Source organism: Mustela putorius, unplaced genomic scaffold, assembly GCF_011764305.1.
Source record: "Mustela putorius furo isolate JIRA1106 unplaced genomic scaffold, ASM1176430v1.1 tig00003845_pilon_pilon_pilon, whole genome shotgun sequence".
Taxonomy (NCBI): Eukaryota; Metazoa; Chordata; class Mammalia; order Carnivora; family Mustelidae; genus Mustela; species Mustela putorius.
In genome coordinates this window covers 84,465,307-84,483,630 of record NW_025421998.1, presented here as the reverse complement: position 1 = coordinate 84,483,630, position 18,324 = coordinate 84,465,307, and the positions used below count along the sequence as shown (strand labels likewise).

The window sequence follows — 18,324 nt, the reverse complement described above, 5'->3', positions numbered from 1 at the left end:
TTTGGGTAAGTTTCTCCCCCCCCCCTTTTCTGTTTTTTGTTTTTGATGAGGGGAGGGTCAACAGGGAAGATTGAAATAGGAAGCTCTTACTTACGAACTACGTGTTTAATACTTTAAAAATCAGGTAAATGTAGGGGAGAAACAAATCTTATTTTCTTTTTTTTAAAATTTTTATTTATTTATTTTTTAAAGATTTTATTTATTTATTTGACAGACAGAGATCACAAGTAGGCAGAGAGGCAGGCAGAGAGAGAGAGAGAGGGAAGCAGGCTTCCCGCGGAGCAGGGAGCCCGATGCGGGGCTCGATCCCAGGACCCTGAGATCATGACCCGAGCCGAAGGCAGCGGCTTAACCACTGAGCCACCCAGGCGCCCCACAAATCTTATTTTCTAACTCTACATCTTTTAAAGAAAAGTTATTTTAATCTGAACATAGACTACCTGCTGATGAATTAATGTGGAATTAATTAATCTGCAAGATTTTCAAAAGATGCTAGGATTTAATGTTTCACTTAAACTTGGGTTTATTTTTTAATGTGGAGACACAGCTCTAATGTTCAACATTTTTACTTTTATTTCAGCACCATATGAAGGCGGAGTATGGAAAGTTAGAGTGGATCTTCCTGATAAATACCCTTTCAAATCTCCATCTATAGGTATGTAACTACTCAGTTTTTCTCATTAGAGAGTTTTGAAAGTACAGAGAAAAGGAAAAAAAAAATCGGTATTTTGTGAGAGATAATTCCAAAAATGGTTACTTCACCAAAGCCTAAAAAGGAAAAATTCAGTTAATCAGGGACTTTTTGTGGGACTTCACAGTGTGATAGATGATTAAATATACCTTTGCCTGATTGTAATGATTATAACTAAATTTTTCTGTCAGGGTCAGATGAAACAGTCTTAAGGCCCAGTGTCTATTCAGGCTAAGCAGTAAAATAATAAACATACCTTAAATCTCCTTTTAATTGCATAGTGTTTATTCTAGAATTAATGTTACATAGTGTTTATTCTAATTCTGTCATTAAGAATCCTCTCTGCAGCCACCTCTGCTTTTGTTCACTGCAGCTGTGGGTACCTAGGAGTGAAATTCCCCTTTTCTGCTCTCTCTGCTCCTCATCTTTTTAGCCCCCTAAACCGCCGAAGAGAGTAGAGTAGGAGCCTCAGTGGGATTGTATAAAGAGGTACCTTTTTTTCCTCCTTCATCTTCTCTCTGCCCTAATTGGCCATACTACTATAACCCATCCCCCCCCCCCCATTAAGGCACTTAGTGACAATGTAGGTCTGTTAGCATCAGATGCTATAGAGGTATAGTTGATGAAAGGCTGACACCTTTTTTTTTTTTTTTAAAGGTTTTGAGATTGTGGAATGGTAGTAACTCAGCAAACTTAAGTCAGCTTTTAAAATTTTCACTTAAAGATGAGTTTGAAATACTATAAAATACTGACCAATTTTAAGAAAGAGTAAAAAATAAAATTGGAATATATTCATTCTTAGTCACATTGGACCTCATGTTCTGAATTGCCAGGGTTGGTATGTCTTGCTACTGCCATGGGCTTATCTTTGGAACTCATGCCAGGCCTCTTGGACTTTAGACACCACACAGCCCACTCACCTTCCAACAAAAAGACTTTTTGTTTTGTTTGTTTGGGTTTGGTTTTGGTTTGGTTTTTTAAGGAGGTGGACCAAAGTCATCCTCAGCTTTACATTTTGATTCTAGCCCTCCACATTTCTATCTAAGATAAGTAACGTGGAAAAGGTAGGATCATCGTAGACTAATTCTTAGTCAAAATGTAGTAGCTTCTCCTCCACTCTCCAGCTACCCTACTGCTTACAAGCTTTGTGCTGTAAAAGTAATACAGACGGCCTGTGATTCCTTCTTAACGCTGGTAGCTCTTAGCATTCATTTTAAGAATAAATTGGTGATTTCCTTTTAAGGTCCCTTGGATGATTTTTCTAAGCTCAGGAATGGAGAAGATACTTTCTGAATGATTAAATTAGAAATTCCCCCTTGCTGCAAGGGTCTCTGAGGTGAAGGGTTATCAGATGATGAAATAGGAAGGGAGCTTGAGATAATCCCCAAATATATCTGACTTAATGCCTGTAGGGGTGGAACAGCAGTCATTCCCAGTCCATTCTAGGGTGATGGAATGGTGTTACTCAGCTTGGGTTGGGCCGGGGATGAAGAGGGGGTGCTTTTCTGTCACGTTGTGGTCGCATGTCCCCTGATGATCCATTCTTTCTGTACAGGCATTTGAACTTTGAGTAGTATGATTTTTAAGTCTTTACAAATGGAATGTATAAACCATATAAATTCAGATATATTTCATATATGTCCATTTGCTTAAAGACTAAAAATTGGTATGCTGATAGTTTTGAGCCCTAAATTCCTAGTCAGAAAGAAATCAATATAACTGTTTAACAGTGAACTATACAGAAAAGCAGTTACATATCCTGCAGAAATGTAGTTATTTCTCAAACCTTATCTTAACATATTTTTCCAGATAATTATTTCATCATAACTTTCAAAGTAAACATGTCTAAACTTCAGGCATTGTTTATTTATTCACCAGTGACACAGCAGATGCCCATGTACTTTTAATGATGTAATATGAAATTGCTTGAGACAAATGACTAGGCTGATTTAACTTCTTCATAATTTTTCTTTTGCCTTTGTATGTGCTTTCAGAACTTAGAAATACCTACAAATGTGTACCATCTTCTCTTAGGGAAGTAGAAGTAGTTGAAATATTTGTACAAGCTGTGCTTGTTTCCTTCAAAGGAACATTGCATAAGAGAGTTATAATCAGTTGGGGGGGTGACCTATTTTCAGGTCATCAACAATATAATAACTGTTGAATTTGCTTTAAACATTTTGAAAGCTAGTGGCTCATTTAGAATAGGGAAGGTTTCCTTTTTGAGTTGTAGGTAGTTGTAGAATTATATAGAAGGGCAAGGAGATTAGAGAATCCCAACCTTAGATTCTTTTAAAATTCTGCCTCTATAGTATCTAGGCATACCCTTCTTCCTGAGCCAGGTTTTTGAGCTCTTAAATATTAAGATGTGCAAATTTAGATGAAGCTTCCTTACTGCTTAGATCTTGGAATATTAATATGTGTGTGTATATATATGTTTGATTGCTACTTATTTATTTTATAATCGCCCCATAGTCTTAGTAGGAATGTAAGCAGATCCAGGTGACCAGAAATAAAGAAAAATTAAAAATGTCTCATAATTCTGTCCCTCAATGGGTATTATCATTTACATTCTGATGTATTTACTTTAAAACAATTTGCTAGGCATTTTTCAGTATATACTCAATGTTATTTGACATGCTCACCTTTTGGGGTATCCTCTATATAAGTTTTGGAGAATTTTCAGTAGGTCATGATTGCCTAACTAAAAATACCCTTTAAAAACAATTTATATCATTATACAAGTTGGGTTTTTTTCCCCCTCAAAATGGCAATAAAGCTATCTCTTTGGGAAGAGAAGGAATATAAACAGACTTTACAGAAGGAATATAAAGAGGTTATGAAGTTTCTCAATGCCATCATTATTTCTGACATCTTAAGCTGACCTTCTGGAATGTTATATTCTCTTGGAGTATCATTAGTGATAATGTTTATGAAGTCATCTTGATGCTTTGAAGCTGGATATAAGTTTTTGAAATGGCTAAAGTTCATTTAATTTCACAGAATAGGATAAATGGAAAAACTGAGTGACATCAGTTGGGGTGTAAAATGATACACAATTCTGAAATTTCCTTAGTTTAAGAATTATGATTTTCTTATGAACTGGCCCTAAAGGCGCTTTCAAAAGAGAAATTACAAAGCTCCTCTGATCAGTTGTAACATCATTGAGATATTTGCATGGCTTTTCAGAGAGACCACTTTGAAATAAATCATATCTGAATCTTTAAGTTCTGATTTATTCGAAAGTTCAAACTTTCGTGGCACCTGGGTGGCTTAGTGGATAAAGCCTCTGCCTTTGGTTTGGGTCAGGATCTCAGGGTCCTGGGATCGAGCGTTGCATCAGGCTCTGTTTGGCAGGGAGCCTGCTTCCCTCTCTTTATGCCTGCTACTCTGCCTGCTTCTGTCCTCTTTCTCTCTCTCTCTGACAAATAAATACATAAAATCTTTAAAAAAAAAAAAAAGTTCAGATTTTTATCTTTTTCATCCAGAAAGTTTCCTAGCATGCCAGTGCTGCTGGCATCCCCAGCTACGTAGAGTTGGGAGAGTGCATTTGATCCGTAGACTGGTGATCAGGAAAGAGTGCTTCTGGCCCTGGTTTTCCTTGACCAAGAGAATGATACTCATCTGGACCGTTGTGTCCTTTTCTAGAAAATGAGATGCTAGAATTAAGTGAACTCTGCATGTTTGATGGTGACCAATGTATTAGCCACTTGGGATAGATCGCAGTCTTCTAATAATTAGGAAGGTCACAGAAGGCTCTCACTAGTTAGGAGAGAAGACCCACATAAATAAAATAATGCATGGGCTTTAGTGACAACATTTCATTGCTGTTTAGGAGAGGTGTGAGTTAGTACCTCAGTCAGGGAAGAAAGTGTATGGAAGGAGATAGGCTTTTACAAGAAAGATTTTGTTTCGTGTGTTGAGAATATAGTTTTAGAAAAAAGCTTCAGAATTGTGAAGGTGCGCATAAGGACTTCAGAAATAATACTCTCTCAGAACTCCCCATCATCCCCCATCAGTGAAGATTTTGTTTCATGCAGAGAAGCTGCTCCAGAGACTGCCGTATGCCATCCTTCTCCAGATGGCTTCCAGCAGGTGCTCGTCTATTAAGAGAATGCTTTTTCCAGAGAAAACGCAGACTCGCAGTTGCTGTGGGGGTGAAATAAAGATGAGTGATCCCATCTACGAAGAGGAGGAATGGAGCAGTTTTGAATAAAAATGGAAAGTAACCAATAAGCATAGGATACAAAACGGTTTTATGTCTATTCCAAAGAATGCGTATTTTAAAAAGTGGGAGATACAGAACTTGTCAGATTGGCAAGTGTCATGTAGCTGACTTTGCAGTATATGTTGATTGACAAAGATTTTATATCCTTTTAGTGATTTTTGCATAAATTATCTTACGATTCAGAGATGTGCACTAAGATTAATGTATCAGAGTGTGCAATTTGCAGTGTTGTTCTTAAAACTTGTTTTTAAAACTTTGAAGCAACCTAAGTGGCCCAGTAGATAATAAAGTAGTTAAATTATGGCATATATTAATGGGCAAAATGCCTTATAGTCATTCCTAAAGTTTTAAACACCATCTTTAAAGGAACACATAGGGACGCCTGGGTGGCTTAGTCCATTAAGCCTCTGCCTTCAGGTCAGGTCATCATCCCAGAGTCCTGGGATCCAGTCCCACATTAGCCTCCTTGCTCAGCGGAGAGCCTGCCTCTCCCTTTGCCTGCTGCTCCCCCTGCTTGTGCTCGAGTTCTCTTTCTCTCTCTGACAAATAAATGTAATCTTTTAAAAATAAATAAATAAAGGAATACACAGAAAAATGGTAATCTTCTCTAGTGTAACTGTAATTTTTCCATGAAATTCCAAGTATGAATGCCAAAACATTGATACTGTTATCCATGGGTGTTAAAGAGATTAAAAACATTTTTTGTGTAATTTCTAAATACAATAAGGTCCTTTATATTATAGAAGGATATAGTTTTTAACATATGGCAGATGTGTAACTTCTGAATGTCCCTCTCCATCTTTGTCTGGGTCTACACTTTTCCTGTCCTTTGTTCTAGAAGGCCGTTAAGCTTATCCTTGGCCAGAATTCTCACCTGGTAGCTTGCTAAGAGCCTGCTGGCCCTCATGTTTCCCCACCAGTTTCCTTTTTCCTTTTAGTTTTAATGATGTGTGTGTGTAAGGGTACAGACTGTTCTCTTTCCTTTGTTTTTCTGCTTGCAGTTTCGTTTATTGTATCTTGGGCACTGTCTCTAAACCTTTACACGTAACTTCATTTTTTTTTCTTTCTTGTCCTCTTGTCCCTTCTCTTGGGTTGCTGCTGCGGGCAGTCCTCTTTTCTGTCTAACTCTTCCACTTGTGTCTCCCCCCTCCCCCCCGCTCCATTTTTCTCTTCAGATGAACCAGAAAAGGCCCTTGTTCGTAGCTAATAAATAATAATAATATTTTTGATAAACCTAAGACCGGAGGGGGGGATTATGTCTTCCAATAAAATACAGACATAAGTCTGCCAGAGGTTCTTAATTAGAAGATATTCTGATTAAGATATTCTGATATTCAGTGCACCTAGATTTAAGGCTTTCAGCATCTAAAGGTCTTGAAAATACCTTGAAGTCTGCCTTCAGGATCTGTAGTGGTCTCCGTCACACCACAGCTACTTAAACAGAAGCATTCAAGAGAAAATTAAGAATTTGTCATTTTATGTCCTCTTTCAGAAGTACAGAGTATTTTAGAATCTTTTGTAATAACCATAGCCTTCCCTTAGTGTGGGAACTCTGTCACCACTTAACACTTTTATTTTTTTCATTTATACTTTTTTTTTTTTAAGATTTTATTTATTTATTTAACAGAGATCACAAGTAGGCAGAGAGAGGCAGGCAGAGAGACTGGAAGGGAAGCAGGCTCCCTGCTGAGCAGAGAGCCTCCTTCCCTTCCTGTCATGCGGGGCTTGATCCCAGTACCCTGAGATCATGACCTGAGCCGAAGGCAGAGGCTTTAACCCACTGAGCCACCCAGGCACCCCTCATTTATACTTCCTAAAAATAGAAAACTATGTTGTAAGATCCAGGTGACAAGCCTGGAAACAAACTTTTGAAATACTGCCTGTGTACATCTCCGCATTAGCAGTGAGGAGGACTCTCTCCCAGGAACAGGCTGCAGGCATTGTGTGTCTGGATTGAAATCTGGTGATACCAGAGCAGAGTAAGAGGAATGATTAGTTGAGAACAAGGTTCTGGAGGGACTGCTTAATGGTTTGCTTAATGGTTGATAAAATGGTGGAGGGGGGATACCATGCTCATTCTGCAGTGGAATTTGTTGCCAATGGCATATAGCAAGAGCTAGCCAAACCGTATGAGTAAATGGAGACCAATTGGAAAGGTCATGGGCAGTGACAATAGCTGGAAAACGATGCTGAGCTCTCCCAGTGGCCTTTATGGTTAGGTCAGCTCCTCTCTAAATAGAACGGTTTAGATCTTCCTGTTTCAAGGAAACTAGATTAGATAACCTGTCACAGTCCCTTGTAAGTCTCCCAGTCTGCCAGAGGTTCTTAATTAGAAGATATTCTGATAATCAGTGCACCTTATTAGTTGTATTTGTGCCAGCAGTTAAGGAAAGTGATAGAACCTTTTTCATTGTCAGAATAGCAGACACCTCTAGCATTCTAAGTTTTTGTTTCACTGTGGCCAGAAATTACCTCACAATATTTTTGGAATGGAATTTTATGGTATGACCAAACTATAGAGTTTAGGATGTTTACCATTTTACTTTGTGTTTTCCTAGATGGAAACATTGTAGAGTTACCTCCTCAGTGTGTTGTCAGGGGTGGACCAGGATTTGGAGTGGGATATGTAGTTTCTGATAGGGTTTGGGCTTAGTCATTTAGCAGAGGCTTATTTGGACCATTATATTTCCACAAGTAGAATGAGTTCTTAGACTGAGGAAGCAAAATTCCATTCAGATCACCTCTGTATTTCTCTACTTTCATGACCTTGGTTTTTTGAATTTAGTTTCTGTCTCAGTTATATAATTGCTACTTTGTAGTGATCTATATCTTTGGAATTCCAGTAGAGAGAGAAACAAGGTTCTAGTGGGAAGGTTTCGTTAAAGTTTTTTTGTTTTGCTTTTTCAGTTTTTATAGATGATGCTATGAGAATGTAAGCCATTGTTAAAAGCTCCCTTTTTACTGCTGTTCTGAAAGTGAAATTTTGCAGTTACTTGTTTGTTTTAGAGTATAGATGGCAGCTGAAGGAGAACCTACTTTCTCAGAATATGGATACACTTTACACTATTCTAATCAGCTCCACAAATTTATTAGCTACCATCTGTATACAGGGTGCTGGAGATACAGAGGTGAACAAATTGTTCTCTTGATCCTTATATTCTTTGAGGGGAAAAAAGAAAAAGCAAAAATTTAAAATGCCTGATAGCTTTATAGAGAATTGATGTGATAAAATTGACATAATAGCTACCTTAGATTAGGTGTTGAGCAAGGGCTTCTCTGACAAAGTAAATTTAAGCTTGAGGTTTAAATGGAAAGGGAAAAATAAGCCAGCCCTGATCCTCCAGTACCAGGGAGGAGAGCATTCCAAGCAGAAGAAATTGTGAGGGAAAAGGCCCTGAGGCAGATGAGAGCTTACTTAGCATGCCGGAGAAAGGTAGAAGGATGGGTGAATAGTGGAGTAGAAGAGAGGGTCCAAGTGGCAAGTAGGGTGAGGTCCTGTAGGGCTTTGTGGGCCAGGTGAAAGGCTTGAGTTTTATTTTTAATGCAGTGGAAAAATCATTGAAAGGTTCTAAGCAGGTGTTAATGATCACTCTCTTATTGTGGGAGAAGAGTAGAAATACTGGTGGTTTGGATCAGGGTGCCAACATGGAGAAACTCTGATGTCTATAATACATTGTCTTGAAGAAGTTTGGCTGTATGAAGGAAAATACACAAATTGGGGGAGATAAAATTTCCCCCAGAAAATGAGGGAAATCTTGGTGATGCTGGGGATCAGGAGGGGGCTTGAAGTTACAGTGCCTCTGAGATGTTAGAAGGGACAAGATCAGAACACAAATGGAGGACTTGTGTTTTGGAAGACCTTAAATATTTGAGTGAACAGTTGAGGCAGGAAAAATGAGCATGTGTGCTGGGAGGATTTTGATGGGAAAAATGAAGAATCCTGCCCATTGGCCCATAATTTCTCAAAGAAAATGGGCAGGGCTTTTAAGTCAGAGTGAAAATGGAGGAGCAAAGGGAACAGAAGATTTGCAGAATAACGGTAAAATGCCTGAGTCATTGGAGAACGGGGAACAGGCCATCAGTGAAAGGAGAACGGAAGACTACTGGTGATGTTGAACCCACAGAAGGTTACGGAGCATACTTTTAAAAGTTGGTGCAGATGCTGTGTGTCTCCTCCCTGCCAGCCCGGTAGATACAAACTCCATGAAGGCAGGCCCTGGTTCTGTTGTACTAACATTCTTTCTTCCCTCCTCGGGGTTTGAGACACTGCCTGCTCTATATTGAGGTGAGGGCGTGAACAAGCGAATGAATGAGTGTTTAATGGCACCTTCAAGTCCAACTACAGCGGATGTGAATGATGGGTTTCCTTGTTATAGTTGGGTGTTTTGGAGGGGCGAGGGCACAGGATTTGCAGAGGGTTGTTACAAAGCGATCATGGTGATGGCTCTTAAATCTTAAACTGAGCAAGGATGGGTGAAGATAGGAGGGCTAGTAGGCGGGAAGAAAAGGGAGGGTCAGTGGATTCGCATTCATAGGAGACTGTGGTGGCCAGAGGTGTCTGTGATCTTGGAGGTGAAGCTGTCTGTAAGATGACGAAGTTCGGGTATGTTCTGGCAGTGTGAATGAGATGTGATAGAGGAAGGGGACACTGAGAGGAAGCTTCAGGGACTGAGACGACAGAGGGTGAGGAGTGTGGTCTGTATGGGTGATAGCTAATGTCTCTATAAATGATGAGAGATAGAGACAGACAGATTTGGGGGCCAGACGCTGAAGTTCTAAGTGATAGAAGAACCTAGTGGTCAGATTGGCCCTATTACTGGAAAAACCCCTGTTAACAGTCTGTAATATCTAAATTCATCCACCTTCATTCTGCTCTTACCAGAATAAAAATAGTAGTGAGCTTTTCCTCCCTTCCCCCTCCGCCCCAGGAGGGCCTTGCCTCTGTACAAGCTTGCTTCTATCAGATTTGTCCATTTCCTTCTTGAAGCTGGCTTATATCAGTTTTAATTCTGCCTTTGGCGATTCGTTATTATATAATCTTCCCATTTGCTATATAAAAATTCTGCCTAACTTGCTCTTTAGATTAGTTCCTACTTAATTATAGTAGGTGACCTCTAGCTTTTAAGCTGGTTATTAATTTTGACATCTTTTTGGCATTAGCTCCGTTCCTCCTTTTTTGGATTGTTACCATAATGAAAACGTGTATCCTTCTTGGCTTCCTCTATCTTTAGTTAAACTGTGATTCTTCTAAAAACAAATAAGAGTAATGTCTTAGTTCCCTTTGAAAAACTTGTTCACTGTAATTTAAGATTTGTTTCATATTTCTGGTGTTGTGAAAACCTTATTGCTAGAAGGAATGTCACATATATCACCCAGTTGCCTCATTTTAGGGATAGTAAAAACGAGGCTCAGGAAGGTAGAGATAAATCAATACTAACTAGTTGCAGAATCTGACTTCTGGTTTCCAGTCCAGTATTTCACCCCATCCCAAATGCAATTAGAATGGTCTTTTTAGTAGTAAATGTTAGAGTAACTATATTTGCTATTTCCTGCATGATGGGGTTATGGGAAACCCAAAATCCAGTCATCAACACAGCCTCTAATGCTCTGGACAGTTGCTAAAGGATTCAGAGACGAGGAGGTAGGGGCAGATATTTTCATTCTTAGGACAAGGAAAGTGAGATGAAGTTACTTGCCTGAGCTCATGAAGCTGATAGTAAACTTGAGTGCTTACTGTGGGCTGGTTGCTGGTCAGGTGCTATACGTAGATTCATTGACTCTTCATAACAGCCCTATGATGTGTAGATACCAATATTTAACCTAGCTTTATGAAGAAAGAAAGAAAGAGAAAGAAAAAGGCAAAGAGATTCAGTAATTCTTGGCCGAGGTTCACAGAGTACAACCCAAGCAGCCTGAATGGAGCCTCATCTTTTAACCATGACTTTGTTTACTCAGAGTGGCCGTGTGTTTCTCTACTGCTCTGACCATGAGAATGAATACTGCCTGATTTCAGACACTGTGGTAATAAGAATGATCAGGAGAGTGAAAGATAAATTGTGGAGAAAGGAAAGAGATTATAATCTTTCAAGGATGAAACTACAGGAGAGTAGATTTAAGGCTGCAGGTCTTAATCTGCTAGGTTGGTAGCAGGGTTTGGCTGTGGAAGGATAACACTTCACCTTTTCTTAGTTATAAATGAACTTTTCTTATCCGTCCAGCCCATTCCTCAGATTCCATATTGTCAGAGAGAAAGGAAGAAACAGAAAAGAGGACCCCTTGTTGAGTTTAGATCTCCTGAACACACACAGGATCAGTCAGAAGTTCCCATGACACAGGGCATTGACAGTGAGCTCCTTGGTCTGTTCCTCACCTAAGAAGAGACCGGCCCAGGTCCATCTCTCCTGAGTCGGAAAGGCTCAGCTCTCTGAAGAGACTTCTGCCCGGGTGCAGGCTGCCACGGGCTGGGCCTGGCTGCTGAGGTAAGATGAAACTCTCCCTGAGCGTGTGCTCATGCGCAAAGCTGGCAGGATGGCTGTCGCTGCTGAAGCTGGCGGCATCCCCACCCACTGGACCATCCCAACCCTGGTCACCTCCTGCATGCTAGAATTATTACTCTTAAAAAAGGTGTAGTCTGAGACACTGCTGTAGGGATGATAAGATGCAATCTTTAATAAATATATTTTGAACAGTTATATATACTTTACAAAATAGAATTAATCAGTTTGCTTTTGAATTCTCTACTTTATGTGGGCATCTATCATGAAGATGGAATATCAGAATAATTGAATATATTCACTTACTGTTTTCTCACAGGAATTCGTAAACTTAAAATTAAATTGCATCAGCCACAACTGCCTCAACCATCTGCAGTACAAGCGCATTTTACCCCAGGATAGAGCTACCATTTTTGCCCTTGGTGCTGCTGTTTGCCTACTTACCTTAGGGTGGATTTACTGTGTTTCATGAGACACTTGTTTGACTTCTCATTTCACAAGATTATTCTGAAGGAAATTTCTGTATTGATAACTGGACCTAGGTATTTCATTGTCCACAAATTTGATCATTAAAAATATCCTCACAAGTAAGAGGTGATGAATTTTTCCCACTTTTATTTACGTACTGACCCCAGTATCAGAAGTACTCAAAAGTGTGTACAACTCTGTACAGATCCCCTCCTGGGATTAGACAACAGAAACAGGCTAAAATAAAAACCAGTTTTCAGCATGACTCGATGTTGATGTCATTTACTTTCTCTGCCTATTAGCCTGTGGGTCAAAAAATTCGTTATTCCAGAACAGTTGAGATTGGAGTATAACAAGCAAAAGCATGGCATATTTTTCTGTTTTAATAGTCTGTTCTTTTACTTTTTAAGATACGTAGTCTTTTTGGTGGTTTTTTTTTTTTTTTTTTAACCTCAACTAAGTACGATTTGGATTCCTCCTCCAGAGTTATAAATGACCTGATTCCCTTCTGCTGAAAGACCGAGGGTGAGGTGGTGAGCTCTTTCGCTAAACCTTTATTCCTAACATCCTCCCTTTTACAAGTGCCTGAAGTCATGCCAGAGAATAATTGTCTAAAAGATTTGAAGGCGTTCTGAATTGTATCTGGTCAAATCACTGAAATATATATATGATTAGAAAATGTCTGGTGAATAAAATCTTAAATCATGTAGATTAAAAATGACTTGCTACTTCCACTTACCGTGTTTTCATAAAAGCAGTTTTCAAAATATGTTTTCTTAAAATATCTTCAAAATAGTTCCTGGTTGAATGGAAACAAGTGTTGGGAAAATTCTCTTACTGCAGACGTATTCATTAGTGTGGTGATAGCATTGCCAAAAGGAAGGAAAACGTGCCAGGGCAAACACGCTCAGTCCTGAGAATGTTCCTTCTCTGAATTCTGAATTCCTAGCCTGTTCTTTCTCTGTCTCCTCCCCTTCTCGTCCAGAAGTGCCATTGTTGCCATTGTTATCTAGAATGTGAGTGGCTTTGCCAGAAACGCTCTCCACAGCTTGTCTGAGAGCAAAGGTAAAGGAGATACACTCCTGTTTATTTGCTTTGGGTGTTTTTCTAACAGTTGAAAAAGCCTGGTATAGGAAGAGATCATTGTGGTCTGGAGATTGTTTTTTGGGTAGAATCGGTCTGGCTGAATTTGTTCCTCCAAGGCAAGGTTATAAACTCTGTTTCTACCTACTTTGGAGTAGTCCATGGATTTTGTATCTCTTTGTGGTATTTTAGCATGTTGTTAGCCTTGTATTACATGCTCCAGAATATTTCTGTACCTAAAAATGTGCCTTGCAGAATTCATTTCCTTTATGGACTTAACTATTGACATTTTCTCTAAACTCCTCTGTTGCCAGAGCTCTGGCCATTGTTACTAAATCCTAGATTGTTAAGAGTTGATAGTCCCTTTATTAACGGAATGAAGAGTGGAGATTTTGGAGATCATACAGTCTGGCTATGTCATATGAAAACCTAGACCCACAGAAGTGAAGTGATCTAGCCAGGGCCTGCAGTTAATAGCAGGGTTGGGACCAGAACTCAAGTCCCTGTGAATCCTTTCCTATTTCCCATCTGAGTTTGTCCTCTGTCTCAGAGCGCAGATGATGTTTTATACTTAGCAGGGGCACTGGGGATTAGGCTCCAACCCATTTATTACTAAGAGTATGTTTACTAAGTCCTTTTTGGCACTATTATGTATTCTTGGATTCAGCCAAGCCAGAATCTTGACTTAATTGAAAACAGTGTGGAAACTCTATTGATTCCAAATGTAATCTCCAGACCTTGTACCAGGAGGGAGGCACCTTAATCTTTCAGAGACTGTTTTGGTAAACATTTAAAGCTCTTTTGACCCTAGCTGTTTTATTAACACCTTTGGGGTTCCCTGCGCCATCAGATTGTTTAAACTTCATTTTTACTGTGGGAGAGACAGCCCACTCCATTTTGCTCGAGACCTTTGTTCTGTCCCCAGCACTAAGGTGCTGTGACCTGATTGAGCTGTTTCCTTATTCACCTGTTTTGTTTTGTTTTGTTTTTTTAGAGATAAGACTTCTGTTAGAAACAAAATTTTTAAAAAGGGATTTATTTATCACTGTTTTAGCTAAGTCTCTGGCTTCCCACCTCAGAATGATTTAAAATCCGTACCCTTAAAAGGGCCCACAAATGCTCATCACATCTCTGACCTCGCTTCTTGGCTTCTCCTTACTCACTGCTTCAGCCTCACCAGTCTCTCTGCTGGTCTTCAGACACAGCAAGCAAAGTCCTGATGCATTTTGCGCTTGGCTGTTAGTGTTGTATAGATGCTCTTCCCCTAGATACTGAATGATTCCTCCCTTACCTCCTTCAAATTGACACCTCCTCCCTGACCACCCCATTTACAACTGCAGCCCCCACCCCAGCATTCCTGTCTGGCACCTTCTAGCAGAGTACTTCTGTTCATAAAGAGCTCTCCAGGGGCTTCTTGGATTGTAGCACTTGGGGGGGTTGCTTTCCTAGGTGTTACTCATGAACCATGTAGCAGAGGCAGGATTGAGTCTCTTGAATTAAACCATCTAGTGGCTAAACACCAGTGTTTCCCACTCATCTGGAAGTTTCTCGACAGTTGTAATAGCAGTAGATTCCCATTTGTAACTGATCTGGAGGATCACATGCCTTATAACCTGAAGATCTTTTTTGATTGGGGGGGGGTAATGAATTTACTTAAACAAGAACGTGTAAGATCTGAGATCAAATAAAATAGTTGATTTTCCTTAAAATGGTTCAGCATTAGATAACCTATGTATAATTGGGTCTGCTTTAGTATGTTTGCTACTGCTTGTAATTTTTTTTTTAACTTGAAAGGGTTTTTTTTTTCCCCAACTATTAAAATGACACAATATAGAAATTTTGGAAAGTCTGGAGAGTAATACTAATGAGGGAGTCTCTCTAAGTTGACTATTATTCACACTTGGTTGTTTCCTTCTAGCTTTTTTGACGTTGCTGTGATCCTACTTTGGGTATGGGATTGGGGAGCGGGGTGGTGATGTGATTTGAAAACTATAATGGAGACAGTATTCCCACCATGAAGAATTAACCACTGTTAAGTTGTATATGTTTGCTTCTAGTGTCCCACCTATGTGCACACTTAAAAAAAAAAAAAGAGCAAATAATATACAAGCCCATTACCTCTTTTTAAAAGAAATAGTGTTGTAGATAGATTCATCTTTAATCACCATTCCCATTCTGTTCCCTGTTCCCACATGATCTTGACCCTGCGCCCTCACTGAAATAGTTGATTACTTTGGTAAGTTCGTTTTATGTTGGTCCGTACAGTTTTCTGTACTTTTGTTATCATAGAGATAGGTAGCCTTGCCTTGTTGGAGTGTATCTAAATGGTATCATGCTACAAATACTATTCTGCAACTTTTTTTTTTTCCTCCCCTCAGCTATGGTTCTATCCAAATTGATACTTAGCTAGTTCATTACCATAGGACTCCCAGCATATGGATGTACTACAGTCTGTCCAGTCCCTTTGATAGGATTGCATTTGGTTCTTGGCATTTAAAATAATGCTGGGACAAATACCCTCATGGTTCTTCATGGATACATTTATTAGTGTTTTTCCAAGCTCATATAGAATTATTATCCTCTTAACATTAAGACATGAACATTTATATTGGCTTAGTTTAATCTCTTCAATAAACACGTACTTAAATCTAGACTTGGAAGCAACTTATTTCCTTAATGAAAAATTAATATGAAATAGTAATTGGATATAAGTCATTTCTTTTTACATCGGAGTAATCTAAACATTGCATGGGCTCTCGAGAGAATTAGAGAAAACAAGCTATTTCAACATGAAAGAGTAAAAAACAAAATTTAGAAGCATAGTTAGTATTGGAGTGACTAGAGCAAGCAAAGACTGAAATACATAACCAGGATTTTGTGTATCTGTTTCCTGAGTCTAGAGAAGTTCTTTTCCGAGATGACCTTTGTTGAAACTCGTCCTTGAGGACCCTCCTCCAATGCCCCTTCTCAGTACTCCCTGGTACCTTCCTCTTTCCCTCTCATACCCTCAACTCTTGTCAGTTCTTTGTGCGCTCTGTCCTTACTGACTTGTGTCCCGTCCAGCCCCTGTGGTGACCTCCTGGGCAAAGTATGCTGCCTGGCTACCTTGATGCCCTGAACCAGCACAGTGCTAGACAAACAGGTGTTAACCAAGTATATTTTGAATGAAAGAAAAAGAAATGGGAGGTGGGGTGGGGGGAGGGGTGAAAGAGGGTGGGATTGGGAGGGACATAGTGACTCGCTGTAGTAGGGAACTTCAATTTATTGGAAGTGTGAAATGGCATAAAGAAGTCTCGAGATGAGGATGATAAAATGACAGCTTTGACAGTGGACCTCTTCTTTAGCATATTGTCATTTGCATATATATAAACTGATTAAATCACTGATTTTTTTTAAGGTATTTTTTTTCAGAGATTTTATTTATTTATTAGAGATCACAAGCAGGCAGAGAGAGAAGGAAGCATGCTCCCCACAGAGGAAAGAGCCCAATGTGGGGCTCAGTCCCAGGACCCTGGGATCATGACCTGAGACAAAGGCAGAGACTTTAACCCACTGACCCACCCAGGCACCCCAAATCACTGATTCTTTTTTTTTTTTTTTAAGATTTTATTTATTTATTTGACAGAGATCACAAGTAGGCAGAGAGGCAGGCAGAGAGAGAGGAGGAAGCAGGCTTCCTGCTGAGCAGAGAGCCCGCTGCAGGGCGAAGGCAGAGGCTTTAACTCATTGAGCCACCCAGGCGCCCCCAAATCACTGATTCTTAATTAGAGAAAAAATAAGTTTCTCCTTGGAACTTAAATGTCAATATATTTGTTAAAGTCTAGTAGATAGTAGAGCATGTGACCCTTGATCTCAGCGTTGTGAGTTCAAGTACTGCATTGGGTGTGGAGATTACTTAAAAATAAAATCTTTTTTAAAAATTACAAATACATAATTTGTTAAATTCTCTCCTTGTTTTTCTAGAATAAACCAAAAATTTGAATCCCTGACAGATACAGCCATCTGACAGATTTTTTTTTTTTTAAACTCCTTGCCTCATTTCTTGGTTGCCCCAATTTTAATCAAAAAACTGGGTTTCCTGGAATGAGTAGACTAAAATTAAAGGAAATATTTTGGTCACCATTCTTATGAAATCCTTGGTGGTTTGGAAGCGGTGCTTCTTTAGTGTTTCAGCAGCTTCATTCATGTTCCGCACACAGTGTAGCCCAGCAGTATACCAGTAACTGAGCAGCAGAAGGAGAAGTTCAAATGCAGAACCTCTAAATTTAGAGATTGAACAATAAAACCTTTGGGAGGGAAGTCAGAGTAGCTTTCTTAACTTTCTGATAAAAGGAATCAGCACCAGTTACAACCTATTTAGGACTATGTGTTTTCTTGGCAGGTACCCTTCATAGCTCAGAAAAGTCTCTCAATGATTATTCTGTATATAAGAAGCTGCATTGCTCTCAAAGTTTGCTCATTTTTTTAAATAGAACTCTGATGTGCTTTAAGTAATTGACACTATCAGGAGAATATTTTGTCTTATCAGTAACCAAGCATATAAAAGTAATCAGTATGGGTATCATCAACTTTTTCCAATACTGAAATTGTTTCCAGTACTGAAATACTTAAAAACGAATTGTTCTCTGGACACTTTTTTGCTGCTAATTAACATCTCTTTTTACAGGATTCATGAATAAAATTTTCCATCCCAACATTGATGAAGCGTAAGTAACTGTTTAAAAATGTTTAAATCTTAGCAGCAACTGCTCTTTTTAGCGTTCATCTCTCTCTCTCCATTATTAAAAATTATCTTTTTCTCAATTATCTTTTTGGATTTTTATCAGCGGAGAGGACTGTGTGGCCACTTACACTATTGGAGTCCAGGGTTCTGATACTTGAAACCACTTAGTGCACGTCCTGCTGTTGGGCTGCTTAGTTTTTCCATTGTCGTGCATGGGCCCTTCATTCCCTGTGAGACCTAGCTAGCATTTGCCCTGCTCCACGGCTCTGTTCTCTTCGTGTGGACACAATTCACAGTTCAGTTTTCTGTATACAAATGTACTGTTTCCAGCCCCTAAGTGTTTCTGGGTTCTTGAGAGTAAAGCAAACGTGCATGGCTATAGTTTCATTTCAGTTAATGACTCTTACATACCTTTCTTTCCTTCTAATATTTTATTAGTGACGCTTTAAAATGTGCCTCCTGTTGTGTAATTCTGATGCTGTTGGCAGTACATGATTTTTTTGTTCCACAGTTTTTCCTCGTCACAGCACTAAATTCTGCTGTTACACACATAACACAGGAGGTATTCTGAGCTCTGAGCGGGTCATGCACATACATCATGCCCCGTTGTCCGCACATATTCTGTGTCCGTCACCAG

General features: G+C 39.3%; 1 protein-coding gene across 3 annotated transcripts in view; it reads left to right on the top strand.

Annotated features, from left to right (window-relative positions):
* UBE2H (ubiquitin conjugating enzyme E2 H) overlaps positions 1-18,324 on the top strand; it is a 102,777-nt gene that overhangs the window by 59,346 nt on the left and 25,107 nt on the right. For 2 of the 3 annotated variants that reach the window (XM_004741766.2, XM_045062986.1), the window contains exons 3-4: positions 581-655; positions 17,631-17,670. In XM_004741766.2, coding sequence (XP_004741823.1) covers positions 581-655; positions 17,631-17,670 — 115 coding nt within the window. The remainder of the gene's footprint in view (positions 1-580; positions 656-17,630; positions 17,671-18,324) is intronic. The other variant, XM_004741767.2, reaches the window with a different exon arrangement.